Below are 25,376 nucleotides of genomic sequence, written 5' to 3'. Positions count from 1 at the left end.
GAGGGGTGGTTGTAGGGTGGTGGAGGGGTGGTTGTTGGGTGGTGGAGGGGTGGTTGTTGGGTGGTGGAGGGGTGGTTGTAGGGCGGTGGAGGGGTGGTTGTAGGGTGGTGGAGGGGTGGTTGTTGGGTGGTGGAGGGGTGGTTGTAGGGTGGTGGAGGGGTGGTTGTTGGGTGGTGGAGGGGTGGTTGTTGGGTGGTGGAGGGGTGGTTGTAGGGTGGTGGAGGGGTGGTTGTAGGGTGGTGGAGGGGTGGTTGTTGGGTGGTGGAGGGGTGGTTGTTGGGTGGTGGAGGGGTGGTTGTTGGGTGGTGGAGGGGTGGTTGTAGGGTGGTGGAGGGGTGGTTGTAGGGTGGTGGAGTGGTGGTTGTAGGGTGGTGGAGGGGTGGTTGTTGGGTGGTGGAGGGGTGGTTGTAGGGTGGTGGTTGTGGGGTGGTGGAGGGGTGGTTGTAGGGTGGTGGAGGGGTGGTTGTAGGGTGGTGGAGTGGTGGTTGTAGGGTGGTGGAGGGGTGATTGTAGGGTGGTGGAGGGGTGGTTGTAGGGTGGTGGAGGGGTGGTTGTTGGGTGGTGGAGGGGTGGTTGTAGGGTGGTGGAGTGGTGGTTGTAGGGTGGTGGAGGGGTGGTTGTAGGGTGGTGGAGTGGTGGTTGTAGGGTGGTGGAGTGGTGGTTGTTGGGTGGTGGAGTGGTGGTTGTAGGGTGGTGGAGTGGTGGTTGTAGGGTGGTGGAGGGGTGGTTGTAGGGTGGTGGAGTGGTGGTTGGAGGGTGGTGGAGGGGTGGGTGTAGGGTGGTGGAGTGGTGGTTGTAGGGTGGTGGAGGGGTGGTTGTAGGGTGGTGGAGTGGTGGTTGTAGGGTGGTGGAGTGGTGGTTGTTGGGTGGAGTGGTGGTTGTAGGGTGGTGGAGTGGTGGTTATAGGGTGGTGGAGTGGTGGTTGTAGGGTGGTGGAGTGGTGGTTGTAGGGTGGTGGAGTGGTGGTTGTAGTGTGATGGTGGAGGGGTGGTTGTTGGGTGGAGTGGTGGTTGTAGTGTGATGGTGGAGGGGTGGTTGTAGGGTGGTGGAGTGGTGGTTGTAGTGTGATGGTGGAGGGGTGGTTGTTGGGTGGTGGAGTGGTGGTTGTAGTGTGATGGTGGAGGGGTGGTTGTAGGGTGGTGGAGTGGTGGTTGTAGTGTGATGGTGGAGGGGTGGTTGTTGGGTGGTGGAGTGGTGGTTGTAGTGTGATGGTGGAGGGGTGGTTGTAGGGTGGTGGAGTGGTGGTTGTAGTGTGATGGTGGAGGGGTGGTTGTTGGGTGGTGGAGTGGTGGTTGTAGTGTGATGGTGGAGGGGTGGTTGTAGGGTGGTGGAGTGGTGGTTGTAGTGTGATGGTGGAGGGGTGGTTGTTGGGTGGTGGAGTGGTGGTTGTAGTGTGATGGTTGAGGGGTGGTTGTAGGGTGGTGGAGTGGTGGTTGTAGTGTGATGGTGGAGGGGTGGTTGTTGGGTGGTGGAGTGGTGGTTGTAGTGTGATGGTGGAGGGGTGGTTGTAGGGTGGTGGAGAGGTGGTTGTAGTGTGATGGTGGAGGGGTGGTTGTAGTGTGATGGTGGAGGGGTGGTTGTAGTGTGATGGTGGAGGGGTGGTTGTTGGGTGGTGGAGTGGTGGTTGTAGTGTGATGGTGGAGGGGTGGTTGTTGGGTGGTGGAGTGGTGGTTGTAGTGTGATGGTGGAGGGGGTGGTTGTTGGGTGGTGGAGTGGTGGTTGTAGTGTGATGGTGGAGGGGTGGTTGTTGGGTGGTGGAGTGGTGGTTGTAGTGTGATGGTGGAGGGGTGGTTGTAGTGTGATGGTGGAGGGGTGGTTGTAGTGTGATGGTGGAGGGGTGGTTGTAGTGTGATGGTGGAGGGGTGGTTGTAGTGTGATGGTGGAGGGGTGGTTGTTGGGTGGTGGAGTGGTGGTTGTAGTGTGATGGTGGAGGGGGTGGTTGTTGGGTGGTGGAGTGGTGGTTGTAGTGTGATGGTGGAGGGGTGGTTGTTGGGTGGTGGAGTGGTGGTTGTAGTGTGATGGTGGAGGGGTGGTTGTAGTGTGATGGTGGAGGGGTGGTTGTAGTGTGATGGTGGAGGGGTGGTTGTTGGGTGGTGGAGGGGTGGTTGTAGTGTAATGGTGGAGGGGTGGTTGTAGTGTGATGGTGGAGGGGTGGTTGTTGGGTGGTGGAGGGGTGGTTGTAGTGTGATGGTGGAGGGGTGGTTGTTGGGTGGTGGAGGGGTGGTTGTAGTGTGATGGTGGAGGGGTGGTTGTAGTGTGATGGTGGAGGGGTGGTTGTAGTGTGATGGTGGAGGGGTGGTTGTAGTGTGATGGTGGAGGGGTGGTTGTAGTGTGATGGTGGAGGGGTGGTTGTAGTGTGATGGTGGAGGGGTGGTTGTAGTGTGATGGTGGAGGGGTGGTTGTAGTGTGATGGTGGAGGGGTGGTTGTAGTGTGATGGTGGAGGGGCGGTTGTAGTGTGATGGTGGAGGGGTGGTTGTAGTGTGATTGTGGAAGGGTGGTTGTAGTGTGATGGTGGAGGGGTGGTTGTAGTGTGATGGTGGAGGGGTGGTTGTAGTGTAATGGTGGAGGGGTGGTTGTAGTGTGATGGTGGAGGGGTGGTTGTAGTGTGATGGTGGAGGGGTGGTTGTTGGGTGGTGGAGTGGTGATTGTTGGGTGGTGGAGGGGTGGTTGTTGGGTTGTGGAGTGGTGATTGTAGGGTGGTGGAGGGGTGATTGTTGGGTGGTGGAGGGGTGGTTGTAGGGTGGTGGAGGGGTGGTTGTTGGGTTGTGGAGTGGTGATTGTAGGGTGGTGGAGGGGTGATTGTTGGGTGGTGGTGGGGTGGTTGTTGGGTGGTGGTGGAGGGGTGGTTGTTGGGTGGTGGAGGGGTGATTGTAGGGTGGTGGAGGGGTGGTTGTTGGGTGGTGGTGGAGGGGTGGTTGTAGAGTGGTGGTGGAGTGGTGATTGTAGCGTGGTGGAGTGGTGGTTGTTGGGTGGTGGAGGGGTGGTTGTAGGGTGGTGGAGGGGTGGTTGTAGGGTGGTGGTGGAGGGGTGGTTGTAGTGTGGTGGTGGAGTGGTGATTGTAGGGTGGTGGAGTGGTGGTTGTTGGGTGGTGGAGGGGTGGTTGTTGGGTGGTGGAGGGGTGGTTGTAGGGTGGTGGAGGGGTGGTTGTAGGGTGGTGGTGGAGGGGTGGTTGTAGTGTGGTGGTGGAGTGGTGATTGTAGGTGGTGCTGCTGGTGGTGGAGAGGTGGTTGTAGTGTGGTGGTGGAGAGGTGGTTGTAGGGTGGTGGAGGGTTGGTTGTAGGGTGGTGGAGGGGTGGTTGTAGGGTGGTGGAGGGATGGTTGTAGGGTGGTGGAGGGGTGGTTGTAGGGTGGTGGAGGGGTGGTTGTTGGGTTGTGGAGTGGCAATTGTAGGGTGGTGGCGCTGCTGGTGGTGGAGAGGTGGTTGTAGTGTGGTGGTGGAGGGGTGGTTGTAGTGTGGTGGTGGAGGGGTGGTTGTAGGTTGGTGGTGGAGGGGTGGTTGTAGGGTGGTGGTGGAGGGGTGGTTGTAGTGTGGTGGTGGAGTGGTGATTGTAGGTGGTGCTGCTGGTGGTGGAGAGGTGGTTGTAGTGTGGTGGTGGAGAGGTGGTTGTAGGGTGGTGGATTGGTGATTGTAGGGAGGTGTAGGGGTGGTTGTTGGGTTGTGGAGTGGTAATTGTAGAGTGGTGGTGCTGCTGGTGGAGAGGTGGTTGTAGTGTGATGGTGGAGGGGTGGTTGTAGTGTGGTGGTGGAGAGGTGGTTGTAGGGTGGTGGTGGAGAGGTGGTTGTAGTGTGGTGGTGGAGAGGTGGTTGTAGGGTGGTGGTGGAGAGGTGGTTGTAGGGTGGTGGTGGAGGGGTGGTTGTAGTGTGGTGGTGGGGAGGTGGTTGTAGGGTGGTGGTGGAGAGGTGGTTGTAGTGTGGTGGTGGAGAGGTGGTTGTAGGGTGGTGGTGGAGAGGTGGTTGTAGGGTGGTGGTGGAGGGGTGGTTGTAGTGTGGTGGTGGAGAGGTGGTTGTAGTGTGGTGGTGGAGAGGTGGTTGTAGTGTGGTGGTGGAGAGGTGGTTGTAGGGTGGTGGTGGAGAGGTGGTTGTAGTGTGGTGGTGGAGAGGTGGTTGTAGGGTGGCGGTGGAGAGGTGGTTGTAGTGTGGTGGTGGAGAGGTGGTTGTAGGGTGGTGGTGGAGAGGTGGTTGTAGGGTGGTGGTGGAGGGGTGGTTGTAGTGTGGTGGTGTAGAGGTGGTTGTAGTGTGGTGGTTGTCATGCCCCTATGGTTAACCTTCCTTTAATATTACATTGCGGTCATTTCCTTTAATAGCTAAATTGGAAATGAACGTCCTTGTATTATTAAGATTAATTCTTATTAACAATTATTATAATTTATGTAACATGGCCATGATAAGTTTAATTGGAGGTATAGTAACCTGCCTGCCGCCCGGTGTGCCGGTGTGTAGTTAGCCGTGATGTTCGATGGTTATACCCCCCCCTTTCCCCCCCCCCCCCCCTTTATGTTCAACTACTCTACTGAGTGTTGGTGAATCACGTCACGTGACCCACTTTACCTGTATGCTCAAGGTTGAGCATACACTCCAAGTATTGTAACAACTATTTCCTTCTTTTTAGAGCATAACAATTTTGGTCAGAGAGGTTAGGGTAATAATAATGATCCTCCGGAATGCCTAATTTTAATTAAGTATATTCATAATATAACAAAAGCCAGTTATAATATACGAATTATCGTATATAAGTTAAGAATACATGTTTCTTCTGTAGTATCCAACATATACATAAGGCTTTTAAAACAGAGGATTAGGAGGATATCCTAGATATAACATATATATAAATGGAGATTACTTTATACATTAAAGTCTTGTTTCCCAATTGGAAGCAGTCAGAATAAAACAGAATATGTCCAGGCCGGCTAATAAATCTTGGCCAGTTACCAGAGACGAGCAGGAGTGTTCTCGTTGGCTGCTACTTCTTCACTAAAAACCACCAGGTCGTCTAAGTATGCCTCTACACCTTCTAAGGGTTGGACTAAAATGTTCATAATTCTCGTCCCAATTAAATTTATATTTAGGACTGGTCAATCTAGTCAGGGGGGAGGCAACTTGAGCAAAGTTTGGGCAAAAACGCCTGTAATAAGTAGCCATTCCCAAAAATCGTTGGAGGGCTTTCCTGTCTTGAGGAGACGGGAAATTTAAAATAGCTTGGACCTTTAATTGGTCGGGGGCTACTAGTCCCTTCCCTATTTTAAAACCGAGATATTTAATCTGGGCTTTACCAAAGTCACATTTTTGTAAATTTACAGTGAAATTGTATTTCTGCAATGCTTTCAGTAGTTGCTCTAATCTTTCTAAATGAGCTTATGATTTATTACCTGTCAGTTATTTGAAGATGTTTAGAACTCTGAAGAAATATCCTCAGCAGTCTTGGGTGGACTTTGCCAGGGAAAAGCTCTCTGCTTTTGAGCGTTGGCGTAGGGCCGCGGGAGCCGCCTCAGTCGAGTCACTTTCCCAGCTGATGTTGCATGAAGACCTTTTTAAATATTTTCCAGAGAGGGTGCATACTTATCTTTTGACATTTCCCACTACTAACTTGTTAGATACTGCTGCCCACGCAGATCACTTTGAAATTTCCCATGCTATAACCACAGAAATGTCTAAGGCCCCGGAAAAGAAATCTACCTCCCAAGGTTTTAGTTCAAGATTGACGGCTAGGAAAGCTCCAGCTGGCGAACCTTTGAAGGTGTATTCAGACAAAAAACAGGTGACAAACGGCTCTTTCTCCAGACAGTATCCTAAAGATCAATTACCACTGTGCCTTTTTTGTAAAAAGTTAGGTCATAGACAGTCCCAGTGTTGGCATAAACAGCGGGAAGATAAAACCCAACCAAGAGGGAGATATCCTACCCAGGTAATAAATTCCTCTCGGAAGTATGAAACTCTGGATGATGAATCTCTACCTTTTCAGGCCTCATCTAGCAGACCGTCTAATAGATGACTTTACCACGACAGTGCTTCAGAAGAAAAGGTCCGAGTAGCTATGGAACCCTACTTTTCCCAGGGGAAGTTCGGACTCTGTAAAGAGAGGTTAGTAAATATCACTACCTTTCGAGATACTGGCAGCTATCTCTCTTTATTAAGATCAAACCTGGTAAAGTTACCTACTAGTAGTGAACCCCGGCTAGACATATTATTAGAGGCTTACGGAGGCACAATAATAAAGGTCCCTATTATAAGGATTTATGTAGAACTGCCTGGATATGTAGGCTGGATCAATGTGGGACTTTCAGATAAACCTTTTCCCATTGCCGGCGTGGATCTATTAATCGGGAACGAAATTGATCAATTGGAGATACCCAGAGAGCCTCTGGTTTTAGATAATCCTTGTGATGTAAATTATGCCTTAGAAGCCTCTGAGGCAGGGCTAGACTTATTTCCCCTTAATGTGGTCACCAGAGCCATGGCTAAGAACTCTAACAATTTGGATATTCAACAGCCTTTAGAAATGTCCGATGAATTAGGTTTGAACTTCCTGTTTAGCGAAGCAATTCAGTCGAGACCCACAGGTGACAAAGTTTTACCAGTCCCTGCGGACCTAGCTAGAAAATGTAATAAAGAAGAATTTCTTTTAGCTCTAAAGGACGATAAAAGTTTAACCAATAAGGATAAAGAGGAAGGTTACCTTTTAGATGAAGACGGTTTTCTTTGGAAGAGAAATAATGATAATGATTTGAGTTCAAAAGGAAACTTGTTAGTGGTGCCATCGCCCTTACGTAATATGGTATTTGAACTAGCACATGATAATCCACTGGGAGGTCATTTAGGATCTCGTAAGACAGAGAAAAAGATAAGGAAATATTTTTTTTGGCCTCAGATGAGGACTTATATTGCTGACAAACTACGGAAATGCCACGTTTGTCAAATAATAGGCAAAACGGCGCACAATCCCGCGTCTGCCCCGTTACTTCCAATAAAATGTCCTGAAGAACCTTTTGAAAGATTAGTTATTGATTGTGTAGGACCGTTGCCCCGCACAAAAAGGGGTAACCAGTATATCTTCACTATCATAGATATGGCAACTCGGTATCCTGATGCTATCCCAATGTCCAAAATTAATTCCAGAAATATAGTAAGAGCTTTAATACGCTTCTTTGCTCAAGTAGGCATACCACGTGAAATTCAATCTGACCAAGGTTCTAATTTTACGTCTAAGGTTTTTAAAGAGGCTATGTCTCGATTAGGAGTAAGACAGATCCTCTCTACAGCATATCATCCCCAGTCACAAGGAGTGCTAGAAAGATTCCACCAAACCCTTAAATCTACTTTACGTGCTTACTGTGAGCAATATTCTCGTGAATGGGACGAAGGTTTACCCTTTCTTCTCTTCGCCCTCCGTGAAGCTGAACAAGAAAGTACTAAATACTCTCCATTTGACTTGATTTTTGGACATCAGGTGCGAGGACCCCTAGCCATATTACGAGATTCTTGGATAGGGAAGAGAGGACCTCTTCATCCCAGTCCTCTACTTTGGAAAGAACCTCTCTCCAAATTAAAAAGCTTAGCTGCCGTGAATCTGTCAGAAGCTCAAGCCAAAATGAAGAAATCTTATGACCAAAAGGCTAAATCTCGTTCATTCTCTCCGAATGAATTAGTGTTAGTTAAAAACTTAATTCCAGGACATTCTTTAAAACCTAGATATTTGGGGCCATATGAAATAGTAGACAAAGAAAATGACGTGAATTATCTGGTCCGTGAACCAGGACGTCGTAAGAAAATTAAGAGGTATCACATAGATAACTTAAAGAAGTACGAGTCTAGCCTTCTCCCTACTATTATTACCTCTATTCAACCTACATCCACTGAAATAAGGAATGACACTGTAAGGGAAGTAAGAGAATTTAGACTACATAATTCTGAAGTTTTAAAAGAACTAGACCATTTCCTGGAAGTTCTTCCTACCTCCCAAAAATCTCAAATCAAAGAGTTAATCACTAAATATAACTCCATCTTCAAAGATATCCCTACTCCTTGTACATTGGGTTTCCACGATATTGAATTGTTAGAAGATAGTCCAATAAAGCAATCCCCTTATCGGGTCTCTCCTGCTAAGCAAGAATTAATTCAACAAGAAATAAATACATTACTGGAATATAATTTGATAGAACCCAGTTGGACACCTTGGGCCTCTCCCTGTTTATTGGTCCCAAAACCCGATGGTACCGTACGCCTATGCACGGATTACCGTAAAGTAAATTCAGTCACCAAACCAGATGGGTTTCCATTACCCAGGATTGATGATTTAATAGATGCTGTAGCCGGTGCCAACTTTGTGACCAGATTAGACTTGCTGAGAGGGTATTACCAGGTGCCATTAACTGCTAGGGCCCAAGAGATTTCCGGGTTCGTAGTTAAGAACGGACTATTTACGTATAAGGTTATGCCTTTCGGCCTGTGTAACGCCGCCTCCTCTTTCCAGAGAATTATGAACATTTTAGTCCAACCCTTAGAAGGTGTAGAGGCATACTTAGACGACCTGGTGGTTTTTAGTGATGACTGGCAGTCTCATTTACAAAGATTAGAGCAACTACTGAAAGCATTGCAGAAATACAATTTCACTGTAAATTTACAAAAATGTGACTTTGGTAAAGCCCAGATTAAATATCTCGGTTTTAAAATAGGGAAGGGACTAGTAGCCCCCGACCAATTAAAGGTCCAAGCTATTTTAAATTTCCCGTCTCCTCAAGACAGGAAAGCCCTCCAACGATTTTTGGGAATGGCTACTTATTACAGGCGTTTTTGCCCAAACTTTGCTCAAGTTGCCTCCCCCCTGACTAGATTGACCAGTCCTAAATATAAATTTAATTGGGACGAGAATTGTGAACAAGCTTTTAAACGTTTAAAACGTTTCCTTTCCTCTGCCCCAGTATTGCGTGCACCCAATTTCCAAATTCCTTTCACCCTCCATGTTGATGCCAGTGATGCAGCAATAGGTGCTGTCTTATTGCAATCCTTCCAAAACGGTAATATTCTACATCCAATATGTTATTTTTCCTATAAATTGAAAGAATATCAAAGATCTTATTCAACCATAGAAAAAGAAGCCCTGGCTTTAGTGTTGTCCTTAGAACACTTTGACGTATACCTCGGTTATACTCCTCATGTGATAAATATTTACTCAGACCATAATCCTCTAACTTTCATAAATTCTATGAAATCAAAAAATGTTAGAATATTACGCTGGGCTTTAAGGATCCAACCTTACCGGATCTCCATTTTTCACATAAAGGGTTCGAGCAACGTGTTAGCCGATGCTCTCTCTCGCTCCTAATATATGGCTTAACTACGGATATTCTTTGCAGTCAAGCAGTTTCTGGACCAGTTCTAGCAAGTGGATGACTAACCTTGGAATGATGTACCTCCATCCCTATACCAGCTGCTTGGTTTCTTCTACTCCATCAGCATCTTAAACGCCGAGATATTTGCTTGTGGGCCGGGGTGTCATGCCCCTATGGTTAACCTTCCTTTAATATTACATTGCGGTCATTTCCTTTAATAGCTAAATTGGAAATGAACGTCCTTGTATTATTAAGATTAATTCTTATTAACAATTATTATAATTTATGTAACATGGCCATGATAAGTTTAATTGGAGGTATAGTAACCTGCCTGCCGCCCGGTGTGCCGGTGTGTAGTTAGCCGTGATGTTCGATGGTTATACCCCCCCCTTTCCCCCCCCCCCTTTATGTTCAACTACTCTACTGAGTGTTGGTGAATCACGTCACGTGACCCACTTTACCTGTATGCTCAAGGTTGAGGGACGAGCAGTGAAGAAGTAGCAGCCAACGAGAACACTCCTGCTCGTCTCTGGTAACTGGCCAAGATTTATTAGCCGGCCTGGACATATTCTGTTTTATTCTGACTGCTTCCAATTGGGAAACAAGACTTTAATGTATAAAGTAATCTCCATTTATATATATGTTATATCTAGGATATCCTCCTAATCCTCTGTTTTAAAAGCCTTATGTATATGTTGGATACTACAGAAGAAACATGTATTCTTAACTTATATACGATAATTCGTATATTATAACTGGCTTTTGTTATATTATGAATATACTTAATTAAAATTAGGCATTCCGGAGGATCATTATTATTACCCTAACCTCTCTGACCAAAATTGTTATGCTCTAAAAAGAAGGAAATAGTTGTTACAATACTTGGAGTGTAACAGTGGTGGAGAGGGGGTTGTAGGGTGGTGGTGGAGAGGTGGTTGTAGTGTGGTGGTGGAGAGGTGGTTGTAGTGTGGTGGTGGAGAGGTGGTTGTAGTGTGGTGGTGGAGAGGTGGTTGTAGGGTGGTGGTGGAGGGGTGGTTGTAGTGTGATGGTGGAGGGGTGGTTGTAGTGTGGTGGTGGAGAGGTGGTTGTAGGGTGGTGGTGGAGAGGTGGTTGTAGTGTGGTGGTGGAGAGGTGGTTGTAGGGTGGTGGTGGAGGGGTGGTTGTAGTGTGGTGGTGGAGAGGTGGTTGTAGGGTGGTGGTGGAGAGGTGGTTGTAGTGTGGTGGTGGAGAGGTGGTTGTAGTGTGGTGGTGGAGAGGTGGTTGTAGTGTGGTGGTGGAGAGGTGGTTGTAGGGTGGTGGTGGAGGGGTGGTTGTAGTGTGATGGTGGAGGGGTGGTTGTAGTGTGGTGGTGGAGAGGTGGTTGTAGGGTGGTGGTGGAGGGGTGGTTGTAGTGTGATGGTGGAGGGGTGGTTGTAGTGTGGTGGTGGAGAGGTGGTTGTAGGGTGGTGGTGGAGGGGTGGTTGTAGGGTGGTGGTGGAGAGGTGGTTGTAGTGTGGTGGTGGAGAGGTGGTTGTAGGGTGGTGGTGGAGGGGTGGTTGTAGTGTGATGGTGGAGAGGTGGTTGTAGTGTGGTGGTGGAGAGGTGGTTGTAGGGTGGTGGTGGAGGGGTGGTTGTAGTGTGGTGGTGGAGAGGTGGTTGTAGTGTGGTGGTGGAGAGGTGGTTGTAGGGTGGTAGTGGAGGGGTGGTTGTAGTGTGATGGTGGAGGGGTGGTTGTAGTGTGGTGGTGGAGAGGTGGTTGTAGGGTGGTGGTGGAGAGGTGGTTGTAGTGTGGTGGTGGAGAGGTGGTTGTAGGGTGGTGGTGGAGAGGTGGTTGTAGGGTGGTGGTGGAGAGGTGGTTGTAGGGTGGTGGTGGAGAGGTGGTTGTAGTGTGGTGGTGGAGAGGTGGTTGTAGGGTGGTGGTGGAGAGGTGGTTGTAGGGTGGTGGTGGAGGGGTGGTTGTAGTGTGATGGTGGAGGGGTGGTTGTAGTGTGGTGGTGGAGAGGTGGCTGTAGGGTGGTGGTGGAGAGGTGGTTGTAGTGTGGTGGTGGAGAGGTGGTTGTAGGGTGGTGGTGGAGAGGTGGTTGTAGGGTGGTGGAGTGGTGATTGTAGGGTGGTGGTGGAGGGGTGGTTGCAGTGTGGTGGAGGGATGGTTGTAGGGTGGTGGAGGAGTGGTTGTTGAGTTGTGGAGTAGTGATTGTAGGGTGGTGGTGCTGCTGGTGGTGGAGAGGTGGTTGTAGTGTGGAGGTGGAGGGGTGGTTGTAGGGTTCATGGAAGGGTGGTTGTTGGGTGGTGGAGTGGTGATTGTAGGGTGGTGGTGAAAAGGTGGTTGTAGTGGGGTGGAATGGTGGTTGTTGGGTGGTGGAGTGGTGATTGTAGGGTGGTGGTGGAGAGGTGGTTGTAGTGGGGTGGAATGGTGGTTGACGGGTGGTGGTGCTGTTGGTTGAGGGGTGGTTGTAGTGTGGTGATGGAGGGGTGATTGTAGTATGGTGGTGGAGGGGTTGTTGTTGGGTGGTGGTGCAGGGGTGGTTGTTGGGTGGTGGTGGAGGGGTGCTGGTAGTGGTTGAAGGGTGGTGGTAGTGGTGGAAAGGCGGTGGTAGTGGTTGAGGAGTGGTGGTAGTGGAGGGGAAGTGGTGATAGAGGGGGTAGTGGTGGTGGAGGGGGTATTAGTGGTGGTGGTGGAGGGGTGGTAGTGGTGGTGGAGGGGGTGGTAGTGGTGGTGGTGGAGGGGTGGTAGTAGTGGTGGAGGGGGTGGTAGTGGTGGAGGGGTGGTGGTAGTGGTGGAGGGGTGGTGGAGGGGGTGGTAGTGGTGGAGGGGGTGGTAGTGGTGGAGGGGGTGGTAGTGGAGGGGGTGGTAGTGGTGAAGAGGGTGGTAGTGGAGGGGATGGTAGTGCTGGAGGGGTGGTGGTAGTGATGGAGGGGGTGGTGGTTGTGGTGGAGGGGGTGGTAGTGGTGAAGGGGGTGGTAGTGGTGGAGGGGGTGGTAGTGGTGGAGGAGGTGGTAGTGGAGAGGGTGGTAATGGACGGGGTGGTAGTGGTGGAGGGGTGGTGGTAGTGGTGGAGGGGGTGGTGGTAGTGGTGGAGGGGGTAGTGGTGGTGGTAGTGGTGGAGGGGGTCGTGGTGGTGGTAGTGGTGTAGGGGATGGTGGTGGTGGTAGTGGTGCAGGGGGTGGTGGTAGTGGAGGGGGTGGTAGTGGAGGGGTGTGGTAGTGGTGGAGGGGGTGATGGTGGTGGTAGTGATTGAGGGGGTGGCAGTGGTGGAGGGGGTGGTAACGCAGGGGGTGGTAGTGGTGGAGGGGGTGGTAGTGGAGGGGGTGGTAGTAGTGGAGGGGGTGGTTGTGGAGGGGGTAGTGGTGGTGGAGGGGGTGGTTGTGGAGGGGGTGGCGGTAGTGGAGGGGTTGGTTGTGGAGGGGGTGGTGGTAATGGAGGGGGTGGTTGTGGAGGGGGTGGTGGTAGTGGAGGGGGTGGTGGCAGTGGAGGGGGTGGTGGTAGTGGAGGGGGTGCTTGTGGAGGGGGCGGTGGTACTGGAGGGGGTGGTTGTGGAGGGGATGGTGGTAGTGAAATGGTGGTTGTGGAGGGGGTGGTGGTAGTGGAGGGGGTGGTAGTGGAGAGGGTGGTAATGGACGGGGTGGTAGTGGTGTAGGGGTAGTGGTGGAGGGGGTGGTGGTTGTGGTGGTGGGGGTTGTGGTGGTGGTAGTGGTGGTGGGGGGCGTGGTGGTGGTTGTGGTGTAGGGGATGGTGGTGGTGGTAGTGGTGCTGGGGGTGGTGGTAGTGGAGGGGGTGGTAGTGGAGGGGTGTGGTAGTGGTGGAGGGGGTGGTAGTGGATGGGGTGGTAGTGGTGGAAGGGGTGATGGTGGTGGTAGTGATGGAGGGGGTGGTAGTGGTGGAGGGGGTAGTAGTGCAGGGGGTGGTAGTGGTGGAGGGGGTAGTAGTGCAGGGGGTGGTAGTGGTGGAGGGGGTGGTAGTGGTGGAGGGGGTGGTAGTAGTGGAGGGGGTGGTAGTGGTGGAGAGGGTAGTAGTGGAGGGAGTGGTAGTGGTGGAAGGGGTGGTAGTGGAGGGGGTGGTAGTGGTGGAGGGGTGGTGGTAGTGGTGGAGGGGGTGGTGGTTGTGGAGGGGGTGGTGATAGTAGAAGAGGTGGTGGTAGTGGTGGGGGTGGTGGTAGTGGAGGGGTGGTGGTAGTGGAGGGGGTGGTGGTAGTGGAGGGGGTGGTGGTAGTGGAGGGGGTGGTGGTAGTGGAAGGGGTGGTGATAGTGGAGGGGGTGGTGGTAGTGGAGGTGGTGGTGGAAGTGTAGGGGGTGGTGGTAGTGGATGGGTGGTGGTAGTGGAGGGGTGTGGTGGTAGTGGAGGGGTGGTGTTAGTGGAGGGGGTGGTGGTAGTGGAGGGGGTGGTGGTAGTGGAACGGTGGTGGTAGTGGAGGGGGTGGTGGTAGTGGAGGGGTGGTGTTTTTGGAGGGGTGGTGGTAGTGGAGGGGGTGGTGGTAGTGGAGGGGGTGGTGGTAATGGAAGGGGTGGTGGTAGTGGAAGGGTAGTGGTAGTGGAGGGGGTGGTGGTAGTGGAAGGGATGGTGGTAGTGGAAGGGTGGTGGTAGTGGAGGGGGTGGTGGTAGTGGAGGGGGTGGTGGTAGTGGAAGGGTGATGGTAGTGGAGGGGGTGGTAGTGGTGGAGGGGGTGGTAGTGGTGGAGGGGGTGGTAGTGGAGGGGGTGGTAGTGGTGGAGAGGGTGGTAGTGGAGGGGGTGGTAGTGTTGGAAGGGGTGGTAGTGGAGGGGGTGGTAGTGGTGGAGGGGTGGTCGTAGTCGTGGAGGGAGTGATGGTGGTGGTATTGGTGGAGGGGGTGGTGGTAGTGGAGGGGGTGGTAGTGGTGGAGGGGTTGGTAGTGGAGGGGGTGGTAGTGGTGGAGGGGGTGGTAGTGGAGGGGGTGGTAGTGGTGGAGGGGATGATAGTGGTGGTATGGGTGGAGGGGGTGGTAGTGGTGGGGGTGATAGTGGAGGGGGTGGTGGTAGTGGACGGGGTTGTGGAGGGGGTGGTGGTAGTGGAGGGGATGGTTGTGGAGGGGTGGTGGTAGTGGAGGGGGTGGTGGTAGTGGTGGGGGTGGTTGTGGAGGGGGTGGTGGTAGTGGAGGGGGTGGTGGTTGTGGAGGGGGTGGTGGTAGTGGAGGGGGTGGTTGTGGAGGGGGTGGTGGTAGTGGAGGGGGTGGTGGTAGTGGAGGGGGTGGTGGTAGTGGAGGGGGTGGTGGTAGTGGAGGGGGTGGTGGTAGTGGAGGGGGTGGTAGTGGAGGGGTGGTGGTAGTGGAGGGGGTGGTGGTAGTAGAGGGGGTGGTGGTAGTGGAGGGGGTGGTGGTGGCGGGGGTGGTGGTAGTGGAGGGGGTGGTGGTAGTGGAGGGGGTGGTAGTGGAGGGGTGGTGGTAGTGAAGGGGGTGGTGGTAGTGGAGGGGGTGGTGGTAGTGGAGGGGGTGGTGGTTGTGGAGGGGGTCGTGGTAGTGGAGGGGGTGGTGGTAGTGGAGGGGGTGGTGGTTGTGGAGGGGGTGGTGGTAGTGGAGGGGGTGGTGGTAGTGGAAGGGGTGGTGGTAGTGGAGGGCGTGGTGGTAGTGGAGTGGGTGGTGGTAGCGGAGGGGGTGGTGGTAGTGGAGGAGGTGGTAGTGGAGGGGGTAGTGGTTGTGGAGGGGGTGGTGGTAGTGGAGGGGGTGGTGGTAGTTGAGGGGGTGGTGGTAGTGGAGGGGGTGGTGGTAGTGGAGGAGGTGGTAGTGGAGTGGGTGGTGATTGTGGAGGGGGTGGTGGTAGGGGTGGGGGTGGTGGTTGTGGAGACGGTGGTGGTAGTGGAGGGGGTGGTGGTAGTGAAGGGGGTGGTGGTAGTGGGGGGTGGTAGTGGAGGGGGTGGTGGTAGTGGAGGGGGTGGAGGTAGTGGAGGGGGTGGTGGTAGTGGAGGGGGTGGTATTAGTGGAGGGGTGGAGGTAGTGGAGGGGGTGGTGGTAGTGGAGGGGGTGGTGGTAGTGGAGGGGTGGTTGTAGTGGAGGGGGTGGTGGCAGTGGAGGGGGTGGTTGTTGTAGTGGAGGTGGTAGTGGAGGGGGTGGTGGTAGTTGAAGGGTGGTTTCAGTGGAGGGGGTGGTGGTTAATGGAGGGGGTGGTGATAGTGGTTGGGGTGGTAGTGGAAGGGGTTGTGGTAGTGGAGGGGGTGGTGGTAGTGGAGGGGTGGTGGTAGTGGAGGGGGTGGTGGTAGTGGAAGGGTGGTGGTAGTGGAGGGGGTGGTGGTAGTGGAGGGGTGGTGGTAGTGGAGGGGGTGGTGGTAGTGGAGGGGTGGTGGTAGGGGAGGGGGTGGTGGTAGTGGAGGTGTGGTGGTAGTGGATGGGGTGGTGGTAGTGGAGGGGGTAGTGGTAGTGGTAGGGGTGGTGGTGAGTGGCGGGGGGGGTGGTGAGTGGAGGGGGTGGTGGTAGAGGAGGGGGTGGTGGTTGTGGAGGGGGTGGTGGTAGTGGAGGGGGTGGTGGTAGTGGAGGGGGAGGTGGTAGTGGAGGGGTGGTCGTAGTGGAGGGGGTGGTGGTAGTGGAGGGGGTGGGGGGTGGTGGTAGTGGAGGGGGTGGTGGTAGTGGAGGGGGTGGTTTTGGAGGGGGTGGTGTTAGTGGAGGGGGTGGTGGTAGTTGAGGGGGTGGTGGTAGTGTAGGGGGTGGTGGTACTGGAGGGGGTGGTGGTAATGGAGGGGGTGGTGGTAGTGGAGGGGATGGTAGTAGTGGAGTGGGTGGTGGTAGGTGAGGGGTGGTGGTGGTGATAGTGGAGGGGGTGGTGGTAGTGTTGGGGGTGGTGGTAGTGGAGGGGGTGGTGGTAGTGGAGGGGGTGGTGGTAGTGGAGCTGGTGGTGGTAGTGGAGGGGTGGTGGTGGTGGTAGTGGAGGGGGTGGTGGTAGTGGAGGGGTGGGGGTGGTGGTAGTGGAAGGGGTGGTGGTAGTGGAGGGGTTGGTGGTAGTGGAGGGGTGGTGGTGGTGGTAGTGGAGGGGGTGGTGGTAGTGGAGGGGTTGTGGTGGTGGTAGTGGAGGGGTTGGTGGTAGTGGAGGGGGTGGTGGTTGTGGTGGGATGGTGGTGGTGGTAGTGGAGGGGTGGTGGTGGTGGTAGTGGAGGGGGTGGTGGTAGTGGAGGGGTGGTGGTAGTGGAGGTGTGGTGGTGGTGGTAGTGGAGGGGGTGGTGGTAGTGGAGGGGTGGTGTTGGTGGTAGTGGCGGGGTGGTGCTGGTGGTAGTGGAGGGGGTGGTGGTAGTGGAGGGGTGGTGGTGGTCTTGGTGGGGGTGGTGGTAGTGGAGGGGGTGGTGGTAGTGGAGGGGTGGTGGTGGTGGTAGTGGAGGGGGTGGTGGTGGTGGTAGTTGAGGGGTGGTGGTGGTGGTAGTGGAGGGGGTGGTGGTAGTGGAGGGCTGGTGGTGGTGGTAGTGGAGGGGTGGTGTTGGTGGTTGTGGAGGGGTTGTGGTGGTGGTAGTGGAGGGGTGGTGGTGGTGGTAGTGGAGGGGGTGGTGGTAGTGGAGGGGTGGTTGTGGTGGTAGTGGAGGGGTGCTGGTGGTGGTTGTGGAGGGGTGGTGGTGGTGGTAGTGGAGGGGTGGTGATGGTAGTGGAGGGGTGGTGGTGGTGGTAGTGGAGGGGTGGTGGTGGTCGTGGTAGTGGAGGGGGTGGTGGTAGTGGAGGGGTGGTGGTGGTGGTGGTAGTGGAGGGGGTGGAGGTAGTGGAGGGGTGGCAGTAATGATGGGTGGTGGTGGTAGTGGAGGTGGTGGTGGTAGTGGAGGTGGTGGTGGTAGTGGAGGGGTGGTGGTAGTGGAGGGGTGGTGGTAGTGGAGGGGGTGGTGGTAGTGGAGGGGTGGTGGTGGTGGTAGAGGGGGTGGTGGTAGTGGAGGGGTGGTGGTAGTGGAAGGGTGGTGGTGGTGGTAGTGGAGGGGGTGGTGGTAGTGGAGGGGTGGTGGTAGTGGAGGGGTGGTGGTGGTGGTAGTGGAGGGGGTGGTGGTAGTGGAGGGGTGGTGGTAGTGGAGGGGTGGTGGTGGTGGTAGTAGAGGGGGTGGTGGTAGTGGAGGGGTGGTGGTAGTGGAGGGGTGGTGGTGGTGGTAGTTGAGGGGGTGGTGGTAGTGGTGGGGGGGTGGTAGTGGAGGGGTGGTGGGGGTGGTAGTGGAGGGGGTGGTGGTAGTGGTTGTGGTGGTAGTGGAGGGGGTGGTGGTAGTGGCGGGGTGGTGGTGGTGGTAGTGGAGGGGGTGGTGGTAGTGGAGGGGTGGTGGTAGTGGAGGTGGTGGTGGTAGTGGAGGGGGTGGCACTAATGGCAGGTGGTGGTGGTAGTGGAGGTGGTGGTGGTAGTGGAGGGGTGGTGGTAGTGGAGGGGTGGTGGTAGTGGAGAATTGGTGGTAGTGGAGGGGTAGTGGTGGTGGTGGTGGTGGTAGTGGAGGGGGTGGTGGTAGTGGAGGGGTGGTGTTAGTGGAGGGGTGGTGGTGGTGGTGGTGGTAGTGGAGGGGTGGTGATGGTGGTAGGGGAGGGGTGGTGGTTGTGGAGGGGTGGTGGTGGTGGTAGTGGTGGGGGGTGGTTGTTGTGGTGGGGGGGGTGGTAGTGGAGGGGTGGTGGTGGTGGTAGTGGAGGGGTGGTGGTGGTTGCGGTAGTGGAGGGGGTGGCAGTAATGGCGGTTGGTGGTGGTAATGGAGGTGGTGGTGGTAGTGGAGGGGGTTGTGGTAGTGGAGGGGTGGTGGTAGTGGAGGGGGTGGTGGTAGTGGAGGGGTGGTGTTAGTGGAGGGGTGGTGGTGGTGGTGGTAGTGGAGGGGTGGTGATGGTGGTAGGGGAGGGGTGGTGGTAGTGGAGGGGTGGTGGTGGTGGTAGTGGAGGGGGTGGTTGTAGTGGAGGGGGTGGTGGTAGGGGCGGGGTGGTGGTGGTGGTGGTAGTGGAGGGGTGGTGGTGGTTGCGGTAGTGGAGGGGGTGGCAGTAATGGCGGTTGGTGGTGGTAATGGAGGTGGTGGTGGTAGTGGAGGGGGTGGTGGTAGTGGAGGGGTGGTGGTAGTGGAGGTGGTGGTGGTAGTGGAGGGGGTGGCAGTAATGGCGGTGGTGGTGGTAGTGGAGGTGGTGGTGGTAGTGGAGGGGGTGGTGGTAGTGGAGGGGTGGTGGTAGTGGAGGGGGTGGTGGCAGTGGAGGGGTGGTGGTAGTGGAGGGGTGGTGGTAGTGGAGGGGGTGGTAGTGGAGGGGGTGGTGGTAGTGGAGGGGTGGTGGTAGTGGAGGTGGTGGTGGTTGTGGAGGGGGTGGTGGTAGTGGAGGTGGTGGTGGTAGTGGAGGGGTGGTGGTAGTGGAGGGGGTGGTGGTAGTGAAGGGGATGGTGGTAGTGGAGGGGTGGTGGTGGTGGTGGTAGTGGAGTGGGTGGCAGTAATGGCGGGTGGTGGTGGTAGTGGAGGTTGTGGTGGTAGTGGAGGGGTGGTGGTGGTGGTTGTAGTGGAGAGGGTGCCAGTAATGGCGGGTGGTGGTGGTAGTGGAGGTGGTGGTGGTAGTGGAGGGGTGGTGGTGGTAGTGGAGGGGTGGTGGTGGTGGTGGTGGTAGTGGAGGGGGTGGTGGTAGTGGAGGGGTGGTGGTGGTGGTGGTAGTGGAGGGGTGGTGGTAGTGGAGGGGGTGGTGGTAGTCGAGGGGGTGGTGGTAGTGGAGGGGGTGGTGGTAGTGGTTGTGGTGGTGGTCGTGGTGGGGGTGGTGGTATTGGAGGGGTGGTGGTAGTGGAGGGGGTGGTGGTAGTGGTGGGGGTGGTGGTAGTGGAGGGGTGGTGGTAGTGGAGGGGGTGGTGGTAGTGGAGGGGTGGTGGTAGTGGTGGGGTGGTGGTAGAGGTGGGGTGGTGGTAGAGGTGGGGTGGTGGTAATGGTAGAGGTAGTGGTGGGGTGGTGGTAGAGGTAGTGGTGGGGTGGTGGTAGTGGTGGTGGTAGAGGTAGTGGTGGTGGTAGAGGTAGTGGTGGTGGTAGAGGTAGTGGTGGTGGTAGTGGAGGGGGTGGTGGTAGTGGATGTGGTGGTGGTAGTGGTGGGGGTGGTGGTAGTGGAGGGGGTGGTGGTAGTGGTGAGGGTGGTGGTAGTGGAGGGGGTGGTGGTAGTGGTGGGGGTGGTGGTAGTGGAGGGGGTGGTGGTAGTGGATGTGGTGGTGGTAGTGGTGGTAGTGGAGGGGGTGGTGGTAGTGGAGGGGGTGGTGGTAGTGGAGTGGGTGGTGGTAGTGGATGTGGTGGTGGTAGTGGTGGGGGTGGTGGTAGTGGAGGGGTGGTGGTAGTGGAGGGGGTGGTGGTAGTGGATGTGGTGGTGGTAGTGGTATTGGTGGTGGTAGTGGAGGGGTGGTGGTAGTGGATGGGGTGGTGGTAGTGGATGTGGTGGTGGTAGTGGTGGGGGTGGTGGTAGTGGAGGGGTGGTGGTAGTGGAGGGGGTGGTGGTAGTGGAGGGGGTGGTTGTTGTGGTGGGGGTGGTGGTTGTGGAGGGGGTGGTGGTGGTGGTTGGGGTGGTAGTGGAGGGGGTGGTGGTAGTGGAGGGGGTGGTGGTAGTGGTGGTGGTGGTGGTAGTGGAGGGGGTGGTGGTAGTGGAGGGGGTGGTGGTAGTGGAGGGGGTGGTGGTAGTGGAGGGGGGTGGTGGTTGTGGAGGGGGTGGGGGTAGTGGTGGTGGTGGTGGTTGTGGAGGGGGTGGTGGTAGTGGAGGGGGTGGTGGTTGTGGAGGGGGTGGTGGTATTGGAGGGGGTGGTGGTTGTGGTGGGGGTGGTGGTAGTGGAGGGGGTGGTGGTTGTGGAGGGGGTGGTGGTAGTGGAGGGGGTGGTGGTTGTGGAGGGGGTGGTGGTATTGGTGGGGGTGGTTGTTGTGGTGGGGGTGGTGGTAGTGGAGGGGGTGGTGGTAGTGGTTGTGGTGGTAGTGGAGGGGGTGGTGGTAGTGGAGGGGGTGGTGGTAGTGGTGGTGGTGGTAGTGGAGGGGGTGGTGGTAGTGGAGGGGGTGGTGGTAGTGGAGGGGGTGGTGGTTGTGGAGGGGGTGGTGGTAGTGGAGGGGGTGGTGGTTGTGGCGGGGGTGGTGGTAGTGGAGGGGGTGGTGGTAGTGGTTGTATTGGTAGTGGAGGGGGTGGTGGTAGTGGAGGGGGTGGTGGTTGTGGAGGGGGTGGTGGTAGTGGAGGGGGTGGTTGTTGTGGTGGGGGTGGTGTTAGTGGAGGGGGTGGTGGTAGTGGTTGTGGTGGTAGTGGAGGGGGTGGTGGTAGTGGAGGGGGTGGTGGTAGTGGTGGTGGTGGTCGTGGAGGGGGTGGTGGTAGTGGAGGGGGTGGTGGTAGTGGAGGGGGTGGTGGTTGTGGAGGGGGTGGTGGTAGTGGAGGTGGTGGTGGTTGTGGAGGGGGTGGTGGTAGTGGAGGGGGTGGTGGTTGTGGAGGGGGTGGTGGTATTGGAGGGGGTGGTTGTTGTGGTGGGGGTGGTGGTAGTGGAGGGGGTGGTGGTAGTGGTTGTGGTGGTAGTGGAGGGGGTGGTGGTTGTGGAGGGGGTGGTGGTAGTGGAGGTGGTGGTGGTAGTGGAGGGGGTGGAGGTAGTGGAGGGGGTGGTGGTAGTGGAGGGGGTGGTGGTAGTGGAGGGGGTGGTGGTTGTGGAGGGGGTGGTGGTAGTGGAGGTGGTGGTGATTGTGGAGGGGGTGGTGGTAGTGGAGGGGGTGGTGGTTGTGGAGGGGGTGGTGGTAGTGGAGGGGGTGGTGGTTGTGGAGGGGGTGTGGGTTGTGGTGGGGGTGGGGGTTGTGGAGGGGGTGGTGGTAGTGGTGGTGGTGGTGGTAGTGGAGGGGGTGGTGGTAGTGGAGGGGGTGGTTGTTGTGTAGGGGGTGGTGGTTGTGGAGGGGATGGTGGTGGTGATGGAGGTGGTGGTGGTTGTGGAGGGGGTGGTGGTAGTGGAGGGGGTGGTGGTTGTGGAGGGGGTGGTGGTCGTGGAGGGTGTGGTGGTAGTGGAGGTAGTGGTGGTAGTGGAGGGGGTGGGTGGTTGTGGAGGGGGTGGTGGTAGTGGAGGGGGTGGTGGTAGTGGAGGGGGTGGCAGTAATGGCGGGTGGTGGCAGCGGGTGTGCAGACGACACAACTATGGCAGGTTTCCGCGACAGAAACTCTCGTGTTGTGGGCACCTGGAAGGTAAATCCAGCACATCAAGGTTGTCATAATCCTGCCCAGCACCCCCCACCACCCCCTCACCCCCCACCAGCCACCACACACCCCTGTAATCCCCCTCCTCCCTACCTCCCCCACAGGCACAATCACCTCACATCGATCACCCGGGGATTAACGTGGATTAATATCTTCCTTAATCACAACATCTTCACTATTAATCAACCTGTAACACTAGTTTGAATTATTAACATCACTGACCTACTTCCTAACAAAGGATCTTCCTCCATATTTACTCACATTTATGTTTCCAGGATTTTTTCCCCGTTCCGGTTGGGAATTTTTTCCCCCTTCGGTTGTGAGGATTTTTCCCTTTGAGATTTTTCCCTTAGGATTTTTTCCCTTTGATTTTCAGTGTTTTTTTTTTACCTTTGATTTTGAGGATTTTTCCCTTGGAGGATTTTTTTCCCTTTGATTTTGGGTTTTTTCCCTTCCGTTTTGAGGATTTTTTCTTTGATTTGGAGCATTATTTTCCCAACGAATTTTGGAGCCTATTTTCCTTTCTCTTTTGAGGAATTTTTCCCTTTGATTTAAAGATTATTGTTTCCCTTTGATTTTGAAAATTATTTTTCCCTACAATTTTGGAGATTATTTTCCTTCAATTTTGAGGATTCTTCCCATCAGGTTTGAGGATTTTTTCCCATTGATTTTGAGGATTATTTTCCCTTCTATTTTGGGGTTTATTTTCCCTTCGATTTTGATGCTTTTTTCCAATGGAAATGTAATTTTTATTTTTTTTAGGGGGGGGGGTTATCCTAGGTAATTTACACTATGTATGATAATTGTACTTATGGGTACCTGTGCCTAAATAATCTTACTTATTCCCTTTGATTTCAAGGATTACTTTTCCTTCAATTTTGAGGATTATTTTTTCTTCAATTTCAAGGATTACTTTTCCTTCAATTTTGAGGATTATTTTTCCTTCAGTTTCAAAGATTTTTTCCTTCAGTTTCGATGATTATTTTTTCTTCAATTTCGAGGATTATTTTTCCTTCAATTTCAAGGATTATTTTTCCTTCAGTTGTGAGAATTATTTTTCCTTCAGTTTTGAGGATTATTTTTCCTTCAGTTTCGAGGATTATTTTTCCTTCAGTTTTGAGGATTATTTTTCCTTTAGTTTCGAAGATTATTTTTCCTTCAATTTCGAGGATTATTTTTCCTTCAATTTCAAGGATTATTTTTCCTTCGGTTTCAAGAATTATTTTTCCTTTAGTTTCAAGGATTATTTTTCCTTCGATTTCGAGGATTATTTTTCCTTTAATTTCGAGGATTTCTTTTCCTTCAATTTCGAGGATTATTTTTCCTTCGGTTTCAAGAATTATTTTTCCTTTAGTTTCAAGGATTATTTTTCCTTCGATTTCGAGGATTATTTTTCCTTTAATTTCGAGGATTTCTTTTCCTTCAATTTCGAGGATTATTTTTCCTTCGGTTTCAAGAATTATTTTTCCTTTAGTTTCAAGGATTATTTTTCCTTCGATTTTGAGGATTATTTTTCCTTTAATTTCGAGGATTTCTTTTCCTTCAATTTCGAGGATTATTTTTCCTTCGGTTTCAAGAATTATTTTTCCTTTAGTTTCAAGGATTATTTTTCCTTCGATTTTGAGGATTATTTTTCCTTTAATTTCGAGGATTTCTTTTCCTTCAATTTCGAGGATTATTTCCCTCATCCAGTTTTACGCAACGCTCATAATTACATCACTTAGTAAACATGTATAGAAAGATAGTAAACGTAAAGATATAGATTTTATTTCTTTGTAAAGGTTACAATGTGTAATTACAATTTTGGTTTGCTAAGTACAAAGAAATCAGAATAGAAACATTCTGACGCGTTTCCTTACGCCCGTTGTCCTATTCACCTAGCAGAAAGTAGGTACCTGGGTGTTAATCGACTGGTGTGGGTCGCATCCTGGGGGACAAGATTGAGGACCCAAATGGAAATAAGACAGACAGTCCTTAATGACGCACAGACTTTCTTGAGTTACCCTGGGTGGCTAACCCTCCGGGGTTAAAAATTCGGACGAAATCTTGTCTTAAAGCCACTATCGTGCCAGGGCATTTTGGGCAGACTAATCCCAGTTCATGGTATCTGCTTAAATATAGACAAGATAAGAGTGGTTAATTTGTATTAAACTATTTTATATTAATATGTACTGTACTAATATTTTAGATATAATTGCCTTAGGCTGTGATCATCTGTTACGGTTATTCTCCGAAATTTCCAGTTTTAATTACCTACTGCAATTTTTGAAATGTAATTAAGTTTATTCTAGTACAGGTACACATAAATACAGTTACATAAATTATCATACACAGCATCGTACATGATGATTACCCAGGATAACCCAGAAAAGTCAGACAAAGTGACTTATTTCTAATGAGATCCTTGGAACTTCCAGTGGGGTCCTTGGAGCTTCCACTGGGGTCCTTGGAGCTTCCACTGGGGTCCTTGGAACTTCCACTGGGGTCCTTGGAACTTCCACTGGGGTCCTTGGAGCTTCCACTGGGGTCCTTGGAACTTCCACTGGGGTCCTTGGAACTTCCACTGGGGTCCTTGGAGCTTCCACTGGGGCCCTTGTAACTTCCACTGGGGTCCTTGGAACTTCCACTGGGGTCCTTGTATTTCCATTACATTAGTGTATTTGTGTTCACTTACACATTAATACAAGTACCCCGATGGAACTGAGTCACTGTACCCAAATAAATTTACATACTTATAATAGTTGTTTTGAGTTAATTTATGTTTTAGTATACATAATTTATCACCAGTGTGTATAACAATAATAATTTACCTCTTACGGTTGTGTCTGTATTCTGAGTTCATTTTATTATTAACCTCCTCATGAAAAGTCATTGATACATATCCATTGTATTTACAGTGAATTTTATATTTTTTTTTATTTTACAGGATGGTATATAGTGCCATAATTATAGGCACACAATAGTGTATGATTTAACCTAGCATAACACAATGAAGTCAACTGGGGTTTATATCCATTGGGGTTCTTATGTTTTGATGTCAGTGAAGGGTTCTTTTTCCCAGGAACTGGGCATCGTCCCCATCCTTGGAGTGAACCTGACTGCACTATATAGCCCCTATGGATTTAGCACTTCCCACCAATTGAAAAAAATCTTATATTTTGTATAATAAATGCATACAAGATAAGCTGTATTGCAGGCAATGTTATAAATTTATTCCAGCATCGATTAACCACTGGGCATTTTGTGCTTAATATAAAAATAAAATTTGCAATATTAATAATAATACAAATTTATTCATTGGTTGCAATAAGCACAATTATTATTGGTATACATTCATTTAAATTAAGAATCTTTATTTCCAGTCACTGCATTACATAATACATATACAATAATTAGAAAGCCCATAGAATGCACATTATTTTGGGTAAATGGTAAATTATGTCGATTCAATCTGTATCTTCTATCGTTTTATTTCCATTTACATTCAACACATAATGTATACTGCAGTAATGTAGGCAATACAAAATATTAAAAACTGCTCTAATTGTAAGGTATAGTACGTACATAGATATAAATATAGCTTAGTGCAATTATGTTGCACTGCCTTTATTGGATTATCCTATGTTAAATCCACATAATGTATTGATTAGGTTTGACTACAGTATTTTAAGTATGGTCTCATAACCATTGTAGAAATTTGTGTGATAATGTAAACAATTAAATGCTAGAATCCTCATTACCTATAATCATAATCATACCTGTAATTCTTTAAACAATTAAACTTTATTAAAGCCAAATAGCATGTACTAATAAGATATTCATTTCTCTTGTATTCATTGTAACTCCTAAATTTATATTTCCAATCACCTAAGAGACTATATAAATAAAACCACCAAATTTGTCATTGCCTTTTTAATCTTAGGTTAGTTTTAAGTTTACCCGAAATGCTCTGCATATTAAAGGGCTTTCTGCATTCACACCTAAATGCCAT

General features: G+C 52.3%; 1 protein-coding gene across 2 annotated transcripts in view; it reads left to right on the top strand.

Annotated features, from left to right (window-relative positions):
* The first annotated feature begins 21,283 nt into the window (after window positions 1–21,283).
* Window positions 21,284–25,376, top strand: part of LOC128684961 (uncharacterized) — a 47,357-nt gene continuing 43,264 nt past the window's right edge. Inside the window, exon 1 of one of the 2 annotated variants that reach the window (XM_070098890.1) lies at window positions 21,284–21,373. In XM_070098890.1, the coding sequence (XP_069954991.1) occupies window positions 21,287–21,373 (87 nt within the window). In that variant the 5' untranslated portion in view covers window positions 21,284–21,286. The remainder of the gene's footprint in view (window positions 21,374–25,376) is intronic. The other variant, XM_070098899.1, reaches the window with a different exon arrangement.

Source organism: Cherax quadricarinatus, chromosome 5 (genome assembly GCF_038502225.1).
Source record: "Cherax quadricarinatus isolate ZL_2023a chromosome 5, ASM3850222v1, whole genome shotgun sequence".
Classification (NCBI taxonomy): Eukaryota; Metazoa; Arthropoda; class Malacostraca; order Decapoda; family Parastacidae; genus Cherax; species Cherax quadricarinatus.
The sequence above is the reverse complement of the archived record's forward strand: the minus strand, read 5'-3'. Positions and strand labels throughout refer to the sequence as shown.